Below are 21,975 nucleotides of genomic sequence, written 5' to 3' on the forward strand. Positions count from 1 at the left end.
GCATCCTAATTCAATATTTTTATATTATTAGTTCCTGTTCCTGTAGGGCTCTCTTCACTGATGGTTGCTTTTTCTTCTAGCTAAGTTTGGAAAAGGATCTGGTATACCTTAAATGAAAACCAGAAATGCCTTTAAACCTGGAAAAGGGCAGGCATGATCTTTTGTTCCTCTCTGGACGTTCTTTCTTTTTTTTTTAATGATATAGTTAAGTTTATTGAATTCACAGAAATAATTTCTCAGATCTATGCTGTACAGTGAAATGCTAGACTGACCTATGGGGGAAATCCTTACATTGACAGGAAAATATCTTCTAGCCCCCATAAATGAACTGTAATCATTTGCTGGGGAAGAATTCTAAAGCCACATGGGTCATGCAGTCATTTAAAAATACCATTTGTATTCACTTTTTTTCCAGAGCATAACAATGAACCCTTTCCCTTTTTTATACACTTTGAAATTTCACTTATATTAATGCTCTTTCCCACCCTAATCCACCCCTTTAACAAACAGGAATGAGGTTAAGGGGTAAGAAAAAGATTCTACATTGTTTCTTTTTCTTTTTTTTTTTTTTTGGTACCGGTGATCGAACTCGGGTCCTTGCGCTTGTGCAGCAGGCGGCGAAACCACTGTGCTAAATCCCCGGCCCAACACTAGACATTTTTAATAGGAATAAAAAAATCAGTAAACAGGGCCAGGGATTTTTATAAGTGAAATTTCTAGAAGCTCTTGCATCATCCCATGTTGCAGACGCAAAAGGAAAGCTTTTCTAGTGGGTTAAGATCACTCCGGTCATCTCCATTCATTTGGTCGTGCAAGGTGTTAGCTCTTTTCGCTTGCCGTATCACAAAGTTAGTCCACAGGAGGAGCTGGTGGATCCTGGTGTCCACCAGGACATAATGGAGCTGGTGTCCATTATGAGCACTGCTTGGCTTTCTTGGAGAGTTGGATCCTCTTAGATTGGGAGGTCTCAGTAGGAACAAGATCATTGCAATAACCGTCCAGGCCATCAAAGTCATAGTAATACTGATGCCATTGTCACCGGAGGGTCCTGGTAGCTCCTAAAGACATTCTGTATCCGTGCTACTTAGTAGAACTGTGACTGCCGAAACAGATTGATCAGCCTTCTCATCACATGTTCATGAGAGCAAACACATTCTTAGGGATCGAATCCTCCTTCTGGCATGATTGCCCAGTTTAATTTTACTTGACTGCCCAAATCTGACTAGGTGGGGAGGGTGTGGGCCAGGACCCAGACTTGGCAGAAAGACCGCCTGGGGTTTCTGGAACGCTGTGGCTCTGTTTGGATTCGGGTGACCACGTCACTGTCAGCCATGAGACCCGGATCTGCCGGCTCCAGCTGGCGGCGGCGCAACCCCTCTCTCGACTTTCTCACACACAGTTGGGTTTTGGGACTTCAGATCTGTTTTATTTCTACAAATGTTTAGCTCTTTGATTTTCTTCCTTCTCCTTCAAAAACAAACAAGATTTTTACTGTTACAGCCTTAAAGCAATTTCACTGTCACACTTCTCAAGTAATAGTCTGTTTGGGAAATAAATGGTTGAGCCATATGTCTCACACTTTTGCAGCTTGCTTCCTAAGTCTCTTCCCAAAGTAGCCTGGCATTTTGGTGCACCGTGCCTCCAGAGCAGAGGGTGCCTGAGCTTGCAGGGCAGTTTCAGGGCTGGACGGTCGCAATGGTTTAGTTTTCGGTGGTCAGAGATTTCAGACAGCGTCCTCTCCTGATCATTTAGGGTGTCAGGGACAGACATACTTGATAAACAATCCTGAATTTAGTTCTCTTTGTTCAGGCAGTATAAAGACAAGGAAGAAGAGCACCAGAGCGGTTTTTTCTCTGCTTTAACAAATATGGTAAGTCCTACATGTTTTTTTGTCCTGCTCAGAAACACAAGAGGTCTGCAGGGGTAGCAGTCCTGGGCTCAGAAGTCAGATGTTTAAGGGGAGAGAGGATACTCAGAGCATTTTTTTTTTTTTTTTGGTACCGGGGATCGAACTCGGGACCTTGTGCTTGCAAGACAGGCGCCGGAACCACTGAGCTAAATTCCCGGCCTTGAGAGCATATTTTATGTGAAACCGCATCTCCTTTAGCAAGTTCCAAAATCAGGTGAGAGGAGGGAGGAGGAACTTTTGATTTCTCTGGGATTGATTTTTTTCCCCCCTAATTGCTACGAAAAGTTACATCAAGCCAGAATTCTGCCTGTATTTTGAAACGGGGGTCTCGCTCTGTAGTCCAGGCTGGCCTCGAACTTGTGCAGTCCTCTGGTTTCAGTCTCCCAAATGCTGGATATAGCTCAGTGCATAGGCCCTGGATTTAATCCCCACTGTAAAAAAAAAAAAAAAAAGTTTCAGCGACATAGAGCTACTTTCACATTTTCCTTCATCATAAAGTCTGCAGTTCTCCTTTTCTCCACAGGTGGGCAGCATGTTCATAGCAGATGCCCATGAGAAAATCTCAGTACAGTAAGTGCTTGACATTCTCAGCAGTGACTCAGACTTCAGTGTAAGCTCTCCTGCTGGATATGAAAGTGGGAAGTGTTACTTCTGGATGATCTTTTACAGATTCAAACTTTTTTTGGTGATTTTATCAAATGTTCCTTTTGTTTTAAACAATAATAGATCCTTAGAAATCTCTGTTTTGATATTGTGTATAGGCCTCAAGAAAATGCAGAACTATCTCAGGAATGAAATGCAAGAGGTCTGAGTATCTGAACTAGATAAAGGTTTAACTGCATGGGATGGAAAAGCAGGAGGGAAGATAGTGAATGAAGTAGAGAAGAGCAGGTCTGGAGGACTTCCTTTCCTCGGCTGTATACTTCTGCATCTGCCACACAGGAAGTACATGGGAGCATTAGAAACTCAGAGGGAGTGACCTTAGGGAGCTGTGGTGGAAGCTTACCTTGATGATGATAATGTTTTAATGCCTCACGGTCAGGTGCTCCAATTTGTTCTCTTTTTCTTTAGAACCAATGAGGCCATTCTTCTGGCACTTTATGAAGCTGTTCATTTGAATCGCAACTTCATCACAGTGTTAGCTCAGGTTGGTAACATTAAAAACCCCAACTTATTGTTCTCCCTGAATTTCACACAGATTCATTCTATTAAAGGGGTCCTGGTTATAGCTGTTTAGACTCTGCTTCCCCTTGGTAAGTGGCAGTAACAGAGTAACACCATGCTGTCTTCAAGTCCTCAAGTAAGTCATTCCTGAAGTAAGTTGGTGTCATGACATGCAAAGTTCCTGGTTCTGTTAAACCCAGGGACTTGCAATTACTTCATTTTGCTCACTAGAAAGTCCCAGTGTTATCTGTGGGGTTTTTTTGTTGTTGTTGTTGTTGTTGGGGTTTTTTTTTGTGTGTTTTTTTTTTGAGACAAAGTCTCACTATATATTCAGGCTGGCCTTGAACTCAGTGTGTAGTCCAGGCTGGCCTCTTACTCAGTGATCCTTCTGCCTCAGTCTCCCAAGTGTTGGGATTACAGGCATGTGCAACCACGCCTACCTCTGGTGTTTATTTTTATTTATGACTTTCTGCTTTCCAAACCCCTGTGGAATTATAGCTGAAAATAAAATAGGCCATCACTTACTTTATCTTACCAGTTTGCAGAGAAGTAAAAAATATCCTCCTCAGGTTATGGTTAGCTGTTAACAGATAGCTGTCTTTGAAAAGCAGGAAGACGTAGGATACTAGTGCTGGGTCACATGCCAGAGGGATAGCCTCTCTAGCTGGCACAGAGGGGTACTAAAATAGGTTAAGAACTCAAGTTCATGAAAGCTATTTTAAAAAATTGATGAAGTGTTTTTATCTTAAAGTGAGACTCTTTAAAATATATATGTAGGTTTCTTTTCAGGGAAAGTTTGCTTATGCTTTTTTTGTTTTCCTCTCAAAGACCAGATGTATATGGAATCCACAGAGTTTTAGCCAAAAAATAAGGTCATGCTTTAAAAACAGAATGTTGGTTTGGGATCTACTACTATTCTCACTCTGTTTCTCATCTTTTCTCCAAATTCCACAAGTTATTTTATCTTTTTATATATATATATATATATATATATATATTTTTTTTTTTTTTTGGTACCAGGGGTTGAACTTGGGGCCTTACGCTTGTGAGGCAGGTGGCAGAACCACTGAGCTAAATCCCCAGCCCCATTTAAAAAATTTTTAATTTTTATTAGTACATATTTACAGTACATAATGATAACATTCATCGTGGGGAGTTGGTACATGTACATAACATGTCTTACTCCTTTTCCCTCCTCCTTCATTAAGTGATTTTTTTGGGGGGGGGTACCTGGCATTAACTGATTTTTAAAGAAGAGGTGAGGAGGAAGGTAAAGGGCTGGTAAAGCTGCAAGTCAAGGGGGATTAAAAAGAGCTGCTGTCGTTTTTCTCCAGGGTTGATGTGGCAGGGATGGCTGAGGAGGGTCACGCACAGGACTCACCTGTATTGGTCCTCATGGGTGTCTTTCTGTGTTTCTCTGTGTCAGACGCTGTTGTCTGTGGTAGAACAGAGGCTGTGTTTTTTTGAGCTCATCTATATCTGTCAGTCAGTTGTGTGGTCATTTAGAAGAGTCTATAGAGGGCCAGGGATTTAGCTCAGTGGTTCCGCCGCCTGGCTCACAAGTGCAAGGACCTGAGTTTGATCCCTGGTACCAAAAAAAAAAAAAAGAGTCTATAGATGTGTTTTAGGTGGATCTTTGTTCTAATAGGACTGCACATGCCCACTTTCATGTAAAATCACCTGAGTAATTTATTTACTCCATTTTATTTGCATGGTTCTGCAGAAACTTAGATAACGGCAGCCTAGTTGCTTAAAGAAGGCAAACCCAAAGGGCTTCTTGGTAGAGCTTAGCAAGCAGTAGTAGTAATTGGCTTCTTGGGAGCTAATGTGGGAGTTCCTTCTTTTTTTTTTTTTTTTTGGTACCAGGGATCGAACTCAGGACCTTGCGCTTGCCAGGCAGGCGGAGGCACCACTGAGCTAAATCCCTGCCCCGGGAGTTCCTTCTTGATGAGCTTTCAGTCTGGTTAGAAGGCTGGGAGTGCCTGTGAGGAGGCAGCAGACCATGGACTGGATCATGGAGAACTGGATTTTCTGTGTTTTTAGCCATCTGTATCCTCTTTCAGAGTCATCCAGAAATGGGCTTGGTGACCACCCCGGTAAGTCCCACTCCAGCAACTCCAGTCACACCGCTTGGGACCACACCACCATCCTCTGATGGTGAGCTCACCACTTCTGTCTTCTTGATTCATGTGGTTTTAGAACTTTAGGGTGAGCATAGCTATATTGAACAAAGAGCACAGTTATTGATTCTTTCAATTAAGAAATTTGCCTGAGCTGGGTAGGGAGTGCAGGGCCCGTAGTACCAGAGAGGCTGAGATGGGAAGATCATTGAGCTCAGGAGTTTGAGACCACCTTGGGAAGCACAGCCAAATGCTGTCTCAGAAGACAAAAACAGGAACAAAGCAAAACAAAACAAACAAACATGAAAAGAAAAGAAGAAATTTGTTTGTATATAGTACTGCCCTTCAGAATTCCTGAAGTTCCAAAGCAAACTTTGGAAAAGATAGTCAAATGCTTTTTTCTTTAAGAAACAAGACCTGGAGGGCCTGGCAAGCACAAGGTCATGAGTTTGATCCCCGGTACTCCTGCAAAAAAACAAAACAAACAAAAAAACAAGACCTGGGTATGGTACTGCATACCTGTAATCCCAGCACTTGGGAGGCTGAGGGAGGCTGATCACCTCAAGTTTGAGGTCAGCATGGGCTACAAAGTGAGTTCAAGGCTAACCTGAATTACAGAGGGAGACCCTGCCTTGAAAAACAAAAAATAAATAAAAAAGAACAAACCAAACCAAACCAATATAACTCTAGCCTGTCTTCTGGGAATGGTCTTAAAATCATGGCATGTCAAGGGCTGAGGATTTAGCTCAGTGGCGCTGTGCCTGCCGCCCAGGCTCAAGGTCCTGAGTTTGATCCCTGGTGGTGGTGGTGGGGGGAATTGTGGCATGTTAGATCTGAAAGGACCCTCGAAATCCAGCAGTGTGTGTCCTGCTGAACACTCCGTGTTCTTGTCAGGCTCGGATGAAATATTTTATGAAATAAAATAAATTTGTGACTATACTGAAATATATGTAAAATAGTGATGTTATCCCATGTAACCATTTTACAGATGAAGGATTGAGGCAGAGGAGCAGTTTAGTGAGAGTATAGACTACAAAGCAGGAAAGCTAAGCAGGGCAGGGCCTGTGTCTGTTCTGCTTAGCAATAAGGTCAGCATGGTGCCTGGTATGGTGATCACGTAGTAAATAGTCATTGAATAAGTGAATGGGAGAGTGAATTCACTGCTGTGTCTGCCAGACACTCCCAGGTGGAAGTGACAGGATTAAGCATATTTTAGTTGGGACTTTGCTAGGTATTAAAGACTTATTTCCTTAAAAGCAGCAAAATAGGAGCCGGGGATTTAGCTCAGTGGGTCTGCCGCCTGCCTCGCAAGCCAAGGTCTTGAGTTCGATCCCCAGTACCAAAAAAAAAAGAAGCAGCAAAATAGTCCCTTTATAAATCTCGTGGCTGGAATGTAAGCAGAATATAACAGAAATTATGTTTAGCTGGGCATGGAGATGCATGCCTTTAATCCCAGCATTTGGGAGGCTGAGGCAGGAGGAGCACTGTGAATTCGAGGCCAGCCTGGACTATGTAGTGAGTTTGGGGCCAGCCTAAAGTACATAATGAGACCCTGTCTCAACAAAACAAAAAAGAAATTATGTTTGAGGAAAGATATTTCTAACCTAATTTAAAAGTTATACAATGTATAGATGTATCAAAATATCATTTAATATATCATAAATATGTATGAATTTTATGTATCAGTCAAAAAAGAAATTATGAATTTGTTCCAGAAATCCTTGTGTTACCTTGCCTGAATTGGTTCTATTGTAACCAGAGTGTACCTTAGCCTGAAAATAATCTACCTTAATACTTGATGTTATACCTCAAATATTGACCTAATTTTGCATAAGTAGTACAGAAAATCCAACCCTGATCTTTTCTTTATGTTTCATTCCTTTTTTTTTTTCCCCCTTGGTACCTGGAATCAAACTCAGGACCTTGCACTTCCAAGGCAGCTGAGGTGCCTCTGAGGCACATCCCAGGCCCATCCTTTTTTGTTTGATTTTCTTTTTGGTACTAGGGATTAAACTCGGGTCTTTGCGCTTGTGAGGCAGGCACTGGAACCACTGAGCTAAGTCCTTTTTTTTTTTTTTTTTTTTTTTGAGACAGGGTCTTGCTATGTAGTTCAGGCTGGCCTTGAACTCACTATGGAGCCTAGGCTGGCCTTGCACTCATGACAATCCTCCTGTCTCAGCCTTCTGAGTGTTGGGATCACTGGCATGCACCACAACCCCTGACCTCCCACCTGTTTGCATGTGAAATAGTCTTCTTTGTTGTTTTCCTCCCTTAAGTTTTTTGTTATTGTTTTTACTTTTTTTGTTGTTTTTTGAGACAGGGCCTTACTATGCAGTCCAGGCTGGCCTTGAGCTCACTGTGTATCCCTGGCTGGCCTCAAACACATGGTAATTCCCCTGCTACAGCTTCGTGAGTGCTGGGTTTACAGGTGTGTACCACCATGCCTGGCTACTGTTACTGTTTTTATTCTTATTATTATTTGCAGTACTGGGGATAAAACCGAGGGCATTTGCACTGAGCTACATCCCTACCCATTTTTATTTTTTATTTTGAGACAGGATCTCACTAAGTATGGTAGATTGGGCTCAGACTTGCTATCCTTCTTCAGCCTTCCAGAGTGCTGGGCGTGTACCATGGCTGGCTGTTATTATTCTTTTTTTTTTTTGGTACTGGGGATTGAACTTGGGTCCTTGCTGCCTGCACAGCAGGCAGCAAAACCACTGAGCTAAATCCCTGGCCCTGTTATTCTTTTAAGTGTGTGGTGTTGGGCACCAAACTCAGCATCATGCATGGTATGTGAGCAGTCTATCACTGAGCTGCATCCTCAGTCCCTAAATTTTTATATAGAACTGTGGCATAAGCATTTTAAGGGAGTTTAAGCCATACAAGGAAGTATGGCAAAGAAGTACCATTGATATATATTCAGGTCCCTGGCAGCAGATTGGATCTTCTGAGAATTGAAAGCCAAATTCCAAAATATCTTAATGAGAAGGAGCTAGTAGTGAGGATTTCCTCCTTGTCTGTTTATTGAGGTCACTAGATAAGCCAATGGAAATACTGTACTTTCTCTTTAAGGATGAAGCCTGCTTGGTTGCCATGGATATCAAAAGCCATATATAAATATATACCTCAGTTCCATGTGATATTAGGGTTTGGATGCTTTGAAGAACTGCCTTTCAAACTGTTCATTGTGAACACTACCACCCACACGCTTGATTTTGCAAGGGCAGGGTTTGTGCTTACTTATCTACAACCAGTGAGCTTTTATTTTTTCTGGTGGGAAGATGAAGCCATCCCACTTTCAAATGACTGTCTTTCTTGACAAAACTGCTAGAAAGAATTATGAAGCCTAAGGTCAAGGAATAATGCTTCTTTAGGAAGGAGACTTTAATTTGAGAGGGATTTTATTCTTGTCTGTTCTGTTTGTTCTTTTTCCCCTCATAACTCGTTTCCTTTCTGCAGGGGTCCTAAGTATTATAACCTTATTTTTCATTTTTGGTTTTTAATTATAGTGCTGCTCAGTAGCCCAGTTATATTTAAAGGTGTGTTACTGGAACTATTATTTTTAAAAGCCAGCAGTTTAGCTGTAACATTTGTTCTCAGCTCAGACTTGACATTTGACAACTCCTCGGCATGAGAGGACTTTGGTAAACTAAAAATACATATACTTCTATATTTCTACATATTATATAAGATAGTTTCCCAGTTATTGCCATGTGTGAGTAGGAAAGACGTCCCACTTACCATTGAGATGCTCTTTGTGCTGGACAAAGGCATGCTTATGGCTGAGCGTCGAAAGAGGCTGCAATTTGAAATGACCATCTCAGGCCATTAACCCCTAACATGAATTAAGACCTTTTAGTACTTCAACATAAAAGTATATTTATCTTTTATTAGCTCTTGGGGTCCAAACTGTAGGGAAACAGCCAAGAGTTGGGCTTGTTAATTTCGTCCCTTAAGACTTTTTGCTGTGCTTGCTGTGTATTATGGATCTATAATATGCAAATATTTCCCATTGTTAATAAACCTTCACAGCATACATTGTAATAACTCCAGAGGGATCCATTATGGTTATGAATACATATAATGACCAATATCCCACACTCAGCTGAGTGCTCAGCTATGGATTCTCCAGCTTGTCTGGACTGTCATACCTCTCCTTTTGTTTGTGCATTGCTTCTCAGACAGTGCAGAAGCACTTACCAAGATGACTGATTATAATTTAAAGGCTTAGAATCTTGGGGAGTCTTCATTAAGACTGTGTTCTGTGTGGGTCAGTCCTAGCCTGGCCCTTCATTGTTCACTGGGAGTGTGACTCCGGGAGTAGGGGTTTTGGGCTGTCTTAGAAATAGCAGCTGGATATGTAAACCTTGGGTCACAGGCTGTCCGCATCAATAATGTCTTCTTGTTTCAGTCTGATTTTGCTTTTCAGGTTCCAATTCAGGGGGCAAGGGATTAAGGGGTAGAATTTGAATGTAGAATTTGAATTGTGCCTTAACTCTTTTTTTTTTAGTACTGGGTATCAACCTCAGGTATCAAACTTTTTTTAGTACTGGGTATCAAACTTGCCAGGCAGGCACAATGCCACTGAGCTACATCCCTGGCCCTTATGCTTTAACTTTTTTTTTTTTGGTACTGGGGATCGAACTCGGGTCCTTGCACTTGCGCAGCAGGCAGCGAAACCACTGAGCTAAATCCCTGGCCCACTTCTGCTTTAACTTTTGCCCCATTCATCTTGGGTACTTCTAATCTGAAGGCTTGTTCTCAAATTTGAGGCAGAATTTTCCTTATTAGGAAGGAATCTTGATGTATTTTAAGCAAGAGACTCATGAAAGCAAAGTTCATTTATATTCAATAAGATTTTTTTTTTTTTTAAAGATAGAAACCACAGTGCCTTTAAGAAGGGCCCTGATCTCTTTTGGAGTTACTTGGGATTAGAGGTTGCATCAACATACCCTTCCTAGGATGTTGGGAGATAAGCACTGTTCCTAGAGACTGACCCTAGATGGAAGAGAAGGTTGTTGGGCTTAGTTTGGGAAGTAGGACGGGCTCTAGATGCATAGGAAGAGGAGATAAAAGTTTTATGGTAAGTGCTTGGTCTTCCCTCTGTTGTGGGAAAAGTTTATTTAGTCATTTTCTGGCCTCCTGGCAAATTGGTTATGTGGGTAGGAGTGTTAGATGGAAATACGTTATAGGCTAAGCACATTTTATCTTTTCTATTCCAGTTATAAGTTCTGTGGAACTCCCACTGGATGCAGATGTACAGACCAGTAATCTACTAATAACCTTCTTAAAGTATAGCTCAATTGTCATGCAAGATACCAAAGGTAAGGCATGCTATTTTGGGGCACAGGAAGTAGCAGGTATGTCAGGCAGCTGGAATTAAAGAGCAGTGCTGACATTTGACAGGATGAACTGTCGGGGCCTCCTATGCAAGGCCATGGTCTTGACTACTGGAAAACAGTGATTTCTCACTGCTAGATAGAGATTAAGTGGTGTTAGGAAAACCTGAAGCTGGAAGAGAGTGTTCAGAAATAGAACAGGAAAAAAAATTGGTCTCTACAAATGCTAGCAAATCTTTTTAGCAAATCTTGGTAAGTAGATGAGGACTCTTCTGTGTGGGAAGTTGGGGGGGAGATTAGCACACTTCAGGGAATTCCCTTTTGAGGACAAGAACTGAAGCATCAGCTTGTGGTGAGAATTAGAAGACTGTTGTGCAGAGTACAGTAGGAAAAGATGAGATTCAGAGGGACCATGTTCCTTAATGCTTAAAATAGAAGTGTTAGAACTCATCCTAGAAATGCAGAGTGGAAATAGGAGAGGATTGGGTATGGGAAAATTTTGATTTTTTATGTGTGTGATAGTGGGGATTAAACCAAGGGCCTTTACACCGAGCTATATCCCCAGCCATTTATAAAGTTTTTATTTATTTATTTATTTATTTGGTACCGGGGATTGAACTTGGGTCCTTGCGCTTGTGCAGCAGGCAGCGAAACCACTGAGCTAAATCCCCGGCAAGTTTTTATTTTTTAATTTGATTTTTTTTTTTTTTTGTACTGGGGATCGAACTTAGGACCTTGTGCTTTCGAGGCAGACGGTTCCCACTGAGTTAAATCCCCAGCTAAAGTTTTTATTTTGAAGCCTGGGCTTTTTTTTTTTTTAGACAATGTCTCACTATGCAGTTTAGGCTGGCCTTGAAATTGCTATGTACCCCAGGGTGGCCTCTGACTTGTGGTGAGCCTCCTACCCCAGCCTCTCAAATGCTGGGATTAGAAATGTGCACCACCACGCCTGGCTGAAACATGGCCTTGCTGCATCACTAAGTTGCCCAGGCTAGGCTCAAACTTGTGGTCCTCACCACTGAAGTACTTCTGCAGCCCTGATCCAATTGTTGTTGTTGTTGCTGTTGTTTTGGTTTTTTGAGACAAGGTCTGCTATGTAGCTCAGGCTGCCCTTGAACCTCAGCTATCCTCCTGTCTCTGCCTCCCAAGTGCTGGGATCACAGGTGTGCACCAGCATGCTTGGCTTCTTGCCACTCTCTGAAGCAGTTCTGGAAATTCTGTTTTGTCTTTACGAGGTGTGATCAAAAATTGTTGAGGGCTGCTGCCAAGTGCCATTCAAGAGAAAGGCAGGCTTGTGAAAGCATCATGGTGCGTCTTCATCCACCTTATTCACTGGATCTGGCACATGCGACTTCTGTCTGACTCTTCCCCAAAGTCAAAATGGTCATGAAAGGTGTCTTAATCACTTTGTTGGCACTGAGACACAATACCTGACACCTGCAAATTAAAGGAGAAGCGGGGCCAGGGATTTAGCTCAGTGGTTCCGCTGCCTGCCCCGCAAGTGTAAGGACCCAAGTTTGATCCCCGGTACCAAAAAAAAAAAAAGAAAAACAATAAAGGAGAAGAAGTTTATTTTGGCTCCCATTTCAGTTGGCTGGCCCCAAGGCATGATGGCACGTCGCAGGGGCATGGCGGAGGAGAGCAGCTCGAAGCAGGGTAGGAGGAAGCAGAGTGCAGGGAGAGCTGGGGACGGAGAGAAACTCGGCAAGGCCCTGCTCCCAGTGGCCACCTCTTCCCCACCTCACATCAGGTCAGCTGTGAGCTCCATAATCCAGTTGCCGTCTACAGCCCCCACCTGTACTCGAGTGCATGAAGCTCTTGGGGGACACCTAGATATAAACTAACAAAGGATAAACATTTTGAGTGAACTTAGGAGGCCATGACAGTGAAACTAAAGATACTCATGAAAAAGGACTTCCACAACTGCTTCATAAAGTGGCAAGGATGATGGGATAAAGCATGTTCAAAGGCAGTGCCAGCATCTTGTGGGAGATCAATGGCAATGTATCTTTTACTATAGTAAACTTTAAAAAAGTAAACATTCATTGTATTTTTTTATTACACTTCATGCATGAGTTGAAAGGATCGTGCAGCAGTCACCTTCCTCTTTCTTCTTCTTCCTCTTCCTTCCCCTCCTTTTCTTCCTTATTTTGTGGTGCTGGGGAGCAACACACCAAGCATTTAAGTGAACTTTCTTTTTTTTGGTACCGGGGATCAAACTCGAGACCTAGTGCTTGTGAGGCAGGTGGCGGCACCACTGAGCTACATCCCCGGCTCTTAAGTGAACTTTTTTTTTAAGGTATTGGAAATTGAAACCAGGGCCTTCTGCATGCTAAGCAAGCACTGTAGCACTAAGCCACATCCCCAGCCCTTTTAAAAGTTTGTTTTGAGACCAGGTTTCACTGAGTAGCTTAGGCTGGCCTCAAACGTGTACTCCTGTCTCATCCTCCTAAGTAGTGGGGTTACAGATGTGTGCCACTGCACTCATCCTTTAATGAACATTTTCATTAGCGTTTTATTTGGTACCTAAAGGTTGATCCAGTGGGTTTCTTCCAGTTAGAAAGATTTGTTTTTTCCCATTAAGTTTATTGGTACATTTTAGGTATACAATATGTTTACATTTATCATTGGGTGCTTGTACCTGTACATGATGGATCTTGGTTCTTATTTTCTCCCCATTCCCTGTCCTCCCTTCACTCCCTCTACCCTTCCCTATTTGCAAAGACTTTATTTCCATTTTTTCCTTTTCTCATATTTTTTCTTTTCCCTTCTTTCCTTTCCCCTACCCCTCCCAATTCCCCTACTCCTTTAGACCTTTTGTTTCTATTTCACATTATCAATTGTACAGTTTGATCCTTATTTACACTTTTAGTTTTTCACACCAGAGAAACTATTCGGTATTTACACATGTGTGTCCTATTTATTTCACTTAAGAATATGGCCTCAATGTGCATCCAGTTAGCTATAAATGTCTCTAGTTTCTCGTTCTTTATGGCTGAGTAGTACTCCATTTTATAAAAAAACCACATCTTTATCCAGTCTCCACTTGATGGGCAGTTGGGCTGTTTCCAAGCTTTAGCTATTACAAACTGTGCCACTATAAACATGGGTGCAAATATATCGCTCTGGTATGATGCTTTTAATTCTTTGGGGAAGATACCTAGCAGGGGAATAGCTGGGTCAAATGGGACCTCTAATCCTAGTTCTTTGAGGTATCTCCATACTGATTTCCACAGTGGTTGCACCAGTCTGCACTCCCACCAACAATGAAGAAGGGTTCCTTTCTCCCCATACCCCCGCCCTCATTTGTTATTGGTTGGTTTCTTGATAGCAGCCACTCTTTCTGGGCTGAGGTGGAATCTCAGTGTTGTTTTCATCTGCATCTCTCGAATGACCAGTGATGTTGAACATTTTTTCATATGTTTATTTTCTGCTTTTGTTTCTTTGTCTGAGAAATGTCTGTTCATTTCAGATGCCCATTTTTGAATTGGGTCTTTTATTTGGGGGGTCTGATTTTTTTTAGTTCTTTATATATTCTAGATAGTAGTCCTTTGTCTAAGGAACAGCTGGTAAAAATTTTCTCCCACATTGTAGGTTGTCTCTTAGCTTTGTTGGTGTTTTCTCTTGCTTGCAGTGCAGAAGCTTTTTCATAAGATGAGATCCCAGTTGTTGATTCTTTGTACTAGTTCCCGTGCCACTGAGGATTTATTCATAAAGTCTTTTCCTATGCCAATGTCTTCGAGAGTTCTACCTATCTTCCAGCAAGTTTAGTGTTTCTGTTTTAATATTTAGATCTTTAATCCAGTTTGATTTTGGTTTAGTGCATGGTGAAAGATAGGGGTCCAGTTTTAATCTTTGGCAAGTTGAAATCCAGTTTTTCCAGCACCATTTATTAAAGAGGCTATCTTTCCTTTAGTGAGGATGGTTGGCTCCTTTATCAAAGATGAGGTGGCTGAGTGTGTCTGAAGTTGTTTCTGCATCTTCTAATCTATTCCACTGATCTTTGGGTCTGTTCTTTGCCAGTACCATGCTGTTTTTATCACAGTGGCTTTGTAGTATAGTTTCAAGTTGGGGATTGTAATACCCCCTGCCATGTCTCTGTTGCCTGAAATTGCTTTTGCTATTCTAGGTCTCTTCTGGTTCCAAATGAATTTTTGGATTGTTTTCTCTAGTTCTGTGAAATATACTGTTGGGATTTCAATCAGGATTGCATTGAATCTGTATAACAGTTTTGGAAGTATGGCCATTTTCACTATATTGGTTCTTCCTACCCAGGAACAAGGGATGTCTTTCCATTTTCTTGTATCTGCTTTGATCTCCGATCTCTTTTTTTCAGAGTGCTGTAGTTCTCAATGTAGAGGTCTTTTGCTTCCTTTGTTAGATTGATTCCTAGGTGTTTCTTTTTTTTGGGTGCTATTGTAAAAGGAATTGTTTCCCTAAGTTCTTTCTCAGTGAGTCTGTTATTTATGTACAGAAGGCTATTGATTTTTAGAAGGATTTTTTAAATTACAAAAGTAATTGAAATATTACTTGTTAAACATTAAAACATTTTGGCAATGGTTAACTTAGAAAGTAAAAGTTCTGGGCCAGGGATTTAGCTCAGTGGATCAGCTCCTGTCCCACAAGCGCAAGGACCTGAATTCAATTCCCGGTAAAAAACAAACAAAAAAAGAAAGTAAAAGTTCTTTCTAGTAAAGCCTTCAGACTCAATCCCTTTTAGTGAATTGGTGTATACTGTATCTTTCTTTAAGGCTTCTTTGACCTTTTTTTGGTATGGGGGATTGAACTCGGGTCTTTCCCCCACCTGCAAGGCATGCAGCAGGCAGTGGAACCACTGAGCTAGATCCCTGGCCCTCTTTGGCCTGTCTTGGTGGTACACACCTATAATCCTAGGAGATTGGAAGGCTGAGGCAGAAGATTATAAGTTCCAGCCCAGTCAGGGTGAATTAGTGACTTAGACTGTGTCTGACCCCCCTCATCACCCCCACGAAACACAGTGCTGAAGATGTGGCTCAGGGCCAAGGCCCTGGGTTCAAGTGTGGGGAAAAAAAGACTTCTTCATAGGAATATTTTTGGTTTTTGGAGATGGATTTTGTTCTGTAGCCCAGTCTGGCCTCAAACTCACCATCTTCCTGCCTCAGCCTCCTACATGCTGGGATTATACGCATGCACCTCCATGCCCTACTTCTTTTTTTTTTTTTTTTGGTACTGGGGACCTTGCACTTTTGAGGCAGGTACCGAAACCACTGAGCTAAATCCCTCACCCCCTACTTCTTATAAGAATCTTTTAAGTCCTGTTTTAGAAACTGCCTGTTTAGTAGTGAATTTTGACTTATTAAATTTTAGTCTATGGACAAACGTCAGATTTTTTAGATCTCAAAAAACCAGTTGCATTGTAGAAGCAAAATTATTAAAATACAATTGTTTTTGCCACCTTCCTTTCTGTGAAGAGAGATTAGTGCTTTGTGAGGTGGTTTACATTTCCTGTAGACACTTAATATGCTTTTAGCAAATTGCTATTTGCTAGATGAGGGTTAGTTTTCTGGTATGAGGGTGTTTAGGAATTCTTGAGTGAAGCTGAAAGGCACAAACTGTGTTGGAGGGGAAGACCAGGTTCAGGGCCTTTCAGAGTGAGAAGGTAACATTGGTAGATGGAGGTAGAAGAAACACAGATATGGGAATGAAGAGTTGCCAGAGCCCAGAGGTGCCTGGAGGGCAAGTCTAAGCCTTGTGGCACTGAGCACATGCCCCTCGCTGTTGGACAGTTCTGCCTTGCACACTGAGACTCTTTTTTCCTCTTCTGTCATGTGAGTATGCTCCTTCAGGAATGAGTTTCCCACAGGGATAAGCAAGATCCAGATACTCCCTGGCACAGACTGCCAACTTAGAACCGTCTACCGGGAGCCACAAGGTGGTTGAACCTCTGAGACTTGGCCACTGAGATCCGGCAGCAGGGATAACAAGGCTCTTGTGTGTCAGTTTCCTGAGGCTGCTGCTGCTTGCAGCAGCTGTAGAGGAGAGAATTTTATAGATGTGACCCAGAGAGTGAACTGAGGCTCTTGGAACTCATCTTTCGTTTTCGTGATTATACAGGCCTCTTTGTCGTGGTTACTTCACAGCCTGTAGAACTGAAGCTGAAATGAAGAACTGATTAATTCAGAATGGGGGCTTGGGGATATATCTCAGCAGTAGAGCACTTGCCCAGCTTGTGTAGGGCCCTGGGTTCAGTCCTCAGCATCTCCAAGAAAATAAAAATAACTCAGTATGGGTGGTCTCAGTATCTCTAAAGTCAGGCTCGGTTAAGTTTTCCCAACAGGTAGCCTAAATTTGGCAAAGGGCAAGGTTAGATATGCTAAAGAGTTAATTTTAAAAATGGGGAAAAGGGCTGGGGATTTAGCTCAGTGGTGCTGCCACCTGCCTCACAAGTGCAATGTCCTGAGTTCGATCCCTGGTATCAAAGAAAAGCGGGGGGGGGGGGGGAGTGTCCCTTGAGTGGCTCTTGAGTGTCTTCTTTAGCCCAGCTGCTTGCCTTCCTGACTTGGTCCCTGGCTACTGCATCATGCCCTGATGTCTTAGTTACTTTTTTTGTTGTTGAGACAGAATATCCAACACCTGAAGTTAAAGGAGGAGAGGTTTATTTTGGCTCACAGTTTGTAGAGGTTTCAGTCCATAATCAGCTGGCTCCAAGGCATGGTGGCCTGGCAAGAGGGCATCCCAGAGGAAGCAGGAGGTAGCAGAAGACAAGTAGCAGTACGCAATGGCAGCAGCCCACTTTCTGTCCTTTATATTCCATCCAGGGTACCTGCCCTTAGAATGGGCAGCACTCACACCCGGAATGGGGCACCCTTAATCCCAGCATCACACAGCGTAGATCCAGCTCCCTCTGAAAAGCCTCACTTATGCCCACAGGAGCCTTTGGAAGGACATCTAGACAAGCCACAACACCCGGCCACCAGGATCTCACTGTGTTTTTAAGAGCAACAGCAGCAACTTTTTCTTTTTTTTTTTTTTCAATTAAGTTTATGGTACACTTTAGGTAGACAATACAGTTACATTCATCATTGGGATCTTGTTAACTTTACATGATGTGTCTTGGTTCTTATTTTTTCCCCATTCCCCTGCCTGCCCTTCACCCCCTCCAGCCTTCTCTATTTACAAAGACTTTGTTTTCATTTTTTTCCTTTTCTCATATTTTTTTCCCCTTCTTTCCTTTCCCCTTCCCTTCCCAATTCCCCTACTCCTTTAGACCTTTTCTTTCTATTTCACATTATCAGTTGTACATTTTGATCCTTATTTACACTTTTAGTTTTTCACACCAAAGAAACTATTTGGTATTTACACGTGTGTCCTAATTATTTCACTTAAGAGTATGGCCTCAGTATGCATCCATTTAGTTACAGGTGTCTCTAGTTTGTTGTTCTTTATGGCTGAGTAGTATTCCATTTTATAAAAAAAACCCACATCTTTTTTATCCAGTCTTCAGTTGATGAGCACTTGGGCTGTTTCCAAGTGTTAGGTATTATAAACTGTGCGTGGCAACTTTTTCTTGGCTCTGTTCCCTCTGCACTGCCTGTTTCTGAGGAGAGATTTGTGGGACCCATCTCCTATTATCCTCTGGCATTGTCAGGTTTTAGTTGGTAGACTGTGCCTCTGAGGAAGAGGTAGGGTAGTATCAGGATGAGTATATTAGCTAATTTAGATAGTGCTGCAGTCTGTGAAGAGGTTGTCTCCCTAGAATGGACCTCAGTCTGGGTCCTGCTATTTTGAAAATCCTGAGCCCTTTGTTTTGGATGTGAGGCATGACCCTTTTCGTACCTTCATTTCACTCCCTTACCCACATGGTTCCTGGAAAGTAGTAAGAGTTGATGACACTGATAACTAATTGGCAGTGATCGAGTAGCTCTTTCTTCGTGTGTTTGTGTGGGCTTGGAGCTCTGTCTTCTCTTTATTTGTTCACTGAACTAGGGATCAGACCTTAGGTTCTTGTGCATGCTAGACAAGTGCTCTACCCCTGAGCTACACCCCAGCTCTCTACCTTAAAATAACTGGAATCTGAGTTCTAGGAGACCAGGGACCTTTGTCACTCAGTGCTGTGTCTCTAGTGCCTAGCACAGTGCCTGCCACACATTGGATGCTAAACAAATGTTTGTTGAATGAATAACTTTGTTAGGAAGAAAAATGATCAAGAGTTTACATCTTTCTAGATCATAAATACCAAGGACAATGCAAGAAGCAGCTTAGGCTGGACCCTGGTGTCTAATTTCTTTCTGATTTTCTTGCTATTTTGCCATGAACAGTTAGAACCCTTTCTAGATTTTGTGGTAGATAGGTTCCAATGATGGTGCTTATAGCTGGTGGATAAGAGGGTGGAAAAGGAATGGACCTGACTATTGAGAAGCAAAAGGCTGGGGTTAGGGATGTAGCTCAAGGGGTAGAGTGCTTGCCTAGCAGGTGCAAGGCCTTGAGTTCAGTCCCCAGAACTGGGTAGGAAAAAAAGTACTGACCTACAGGCAAAGGGTATGGCTCATGACAGTAAAAACCATTACAAGGGTTAGGTGGTTCTCAAGAAGGTATTTAACGGACCACCAGCCTAGGAATTCTTTTGCCTAGGAGGGAAGGAAGAATTAGTCTTTCGGTACTTTGACTTATGAATGCTGGCGGGGGTGGTGGTGGTGTGCATATTTATTCTCTATTGAAACCTGCCTTGGATGATGTACAAAGAAGGGTTTATTTTTTCTTTACAGATGAACACAGGCTTCACAGTGGCAAGCTCTGTCTGATTATCCTTACGTGTATTGCAGAGGTAAGTCTCAGCAGCCTTCTGCCATGAGCTATGTCTTTCAAAGTGCTCTTGTTTCCTGCCCCCAGCCCTCCTGCTTCATGACTATGCTTAGGGCCCTAAAGCTTTGGAGGGAGTTTGTCTGTCTCCTCCCCTGCTCTGACAGCAGCGACTCTATCTCCCTCAGCACTGCGATCTCCATGCCTGGCCTGTGGTAGAGGCTCAGCCAGCATTTACTGGGTGCATTCATAATGAGTTGTGCTAGGGTAACTACCATAGTCGAGAACTAGAGGGTTCTGACTCTTCAGAGTTTTAAACAAGAGACTTGAACTCTTTACAAAAAAATCCTGCCCCTTTGAAGCTGTTCTTGTTGGGTCTTTCTCACTTAGCAAAATGGAAAAGGAGCTCAGGTTTCTTGGAGTGAAGTGGGGAGACAACATTTGGAGAAGTCTTTCTGAGAAAGCATTTGGGGCTGGATCATTTGGGCGGAACTGACTTCAGGTCTTGGTGGCACACCAGTACTGCAGAACTTGAGACAGTTCAGAGCTATGTTTATATTTCTAAATCCCCTTTTAGTTTCCCTTACTCTGCCCTTTCCTCTTTGAAGAAAAGAAGTCAAGGTGGCCCAGCTGGAGAGCCATCACTCCTGCTTGCCTGTGTGCTCTCTGTGGGAGGGTGACCTCCTCCTCACCAAGCCAGGGGCCATTACAGAAGAGCTGCTATGAGCAGTGGGCCTGGTGTACTTGCTTTTTAAAAATCTCTCTAATAAAATCTTTTTTTTTTTGTACCGGGGATCAAACTCGGGACCTCGCTCTTGTAAGGCAGGCGGCAGCGCCACTGTCTCTAATGAAATCTTTTTTTTTTTTGGTACCGGGGATCGAACTCAGGTCCTTGTGCTTGTGCAGCAGGTGGTGAACCCACTGAGCTAAATCCCCGGCCCTCTAATGAAATCTTTAAAGAAGTTGTGTTTCACAGATTGTAATGGGTTCCTATTCCTGGGAGTCTAGGCGTGTCACATCTTTAGAACAGGTGTTGGGAAAGGGCCTTCGGATGCCGGTTACCAACACTTCATGAGAAGTTTTTGCTTTGACATCAGTCTTCAGCAGAGGCAGGGGTAGCAGGTCTTGCTGTGTTCAAGCTGCCTGTGTAGCTGCTCTCCCCTGCTGTGCCGAGCTCGGTTCCAGCAGAGCACAGCCCTTTCCTCTTCTAACAGGAGTCTCATGTGGAGCCTGCACGTGCATCCTGCACCACCCTGAAAACCTTCAAGCTGTCACACACAGAGCTGCTTCTCTGGGCAGATGGGAAGGAAGAGGGAATCGGAAAACAGATTCCTCTCAGCATTTGTCTCAAGTTCCTGGATCTTAATTTTTATTGTTTTTTAATTTTCTTAGAGATTTTTGAATATAGATACATGGGGAAATTATCCCCAAGTAAAAAATCTTATGGCTTAATAGGGTTTGACATAGAGGGTGAGACTTATCCCATTAGCCTTCCAACTGATCCTTGAAAGTGGTTGGGTTTTTTTTGGTACTGGGGATTGAACTCGGGACCTTGTGCTTTCGAGGCAGGCAGTGGAACCATTGAGCTAAATCCCTGGCTCGAAAGTGGTTCTTAAAGTCCAAGGATTGTAGGAAGTGTGCTGGAGTACAAACAGTTTCTTAAGTTTTTAAGTCTCACTCCTTTCTTTTTCTCTAAATTTTTATTAGGATCAGTATGCCAATGCATTTTTGCATGATGACAACATGAATTTTCGAGTAAACTTACATAGAATGGTAGGTGTGACGTTTGCTTCTTTCTTAGTGGGAAATGTTTTGTGTGTTGACAGGGTTGGGATGAAGTTGGTCCTACTAGAACAAATGTGGATAGAAAGTTGCGCCAAAGAGTTCTTGTATGACCCTTGGCAGATATTTTTTTTTATGTATTGTGGAGTTGTTTCTTGCTCAAGGGAGGATAGAAAAAGATCCACAGCTATATAGCCATTGCAATCACAGAATATATAAAAAACAGATTTCAACAAAGAAGTGGGTCTAAGCCTTATGTTTCAAAACATAGCATGATCTTTACTTGGAAAAGACTAGGTGCTGCTTTGATATATTTGCCTGAAAGGTGGAGCATATAGAATATGGAAGATGAGGGAATATCTTAGAACTTGGAAGTATGTGGAAAAAATGCCACATTGAGGTTTAGGTTTCAAACTTACTATTTGTTTTTGCAGCTGTTATTACTGTTGCCTCTATAGTTGTCACCATTACCTCCTCTTTCCTTTTCTTCCTCTTCTTCTTTTCTCTCTCTCTCTCTCTCTCTCTCTCTCTCTCTCTGGTACTGGGGATTGAACCCAAAGGCTCTCTGTCACTGAGCTACATATCCAACCCTATTTATTTATTTATTTTTGACATAGGATCTTGCTATGTTGCCCAGGCTGAGTTTAAGCTTGTCATCCAGAGTGCGGGGCTTATAGTGTGTGCCACTGGGCCCAGCTTCCTCTTCTTTTTCTTAATTTCATTATTTAAAAAAACAGAAAACATGCTGGGCATGGTAGCACATGCCTGTAATCCCAGCTCTTGGGAGGCCGAGACCAGCTTGGGCAACCCCCCAATCAGTGCACCTCTGTTGATGTGAACAGTGCCACATGCACAGCATAGATAAAAGCGAAGACAGCAG

At 42.5% G+C, this 21,975-nt stretch overlaps 1 protein-coding gene across 10 annotated transcripts in view; it reads left to right on the forward strand.

The window, feature by feature from the left end:
- The window catches only part of Armh3 (armadillo like helical domain containing 3), a 183,381-nt gene that overhangs the window by 33,573 nt on the left and 127,833 nt on the right, over window positions 1-21,975 (forward strand). For all 10 annotated transcript variants that reach the window (XR_015440664.1, XR_015440662.1, XR_015440663.1 and 7 more), the window contains 7 exons: window positions 1,810-1,870; window positions 2,433-2,479; window positions 2,981-3,056; window positions 5,137-5,230; window positions 10,419-10,520; window positions 19,280-19,338; window positions 21,021-21,086. Coding sequence is in view for 5 of the 10 variants with exons in the window: in XM_087185784.1 (XP_087041910.1) it covers window positions 1,810-1,870; window positions 2,433-2,479; window positions 2,981-3,056; window positions 5,137-5,230; window positions 10,419-10,520; window positions 19,280-19,338; window positions 21,021-21,086 (505 nt within the window). In the remaining 5 variants the exon portion in view is untranslated. The remainder of the gene's footprint in view (window positions 1-1,809; window positions 1,871-2,432; window positions 2,480-2,980; window positions 3,057-5,136; window positions 5,231-10,418; window positions 10,521-19,279; window positions 19,339-21,020; window positions 21,087-21,975) is intronic.

The sequence above is a fragment of the Heterocephalus glaber genome, unplaced genomic scaffold (assembly GCF_053883595.1).
Source record: "Heterocephalus glaber isolate CG9 unplaced genomic scaffold, H.glaber_assembly_v1.0 deba00001498, whole genome shotgun sequence".
In the NCBI taxonomy this organism is placed as follows: domain Eukaryota; kingdom Metazoa; phylum Chordata; class Mammalia; order Rodentia; family Bathyergidae; genus Heterocephalus; species Heterocephalus glaber.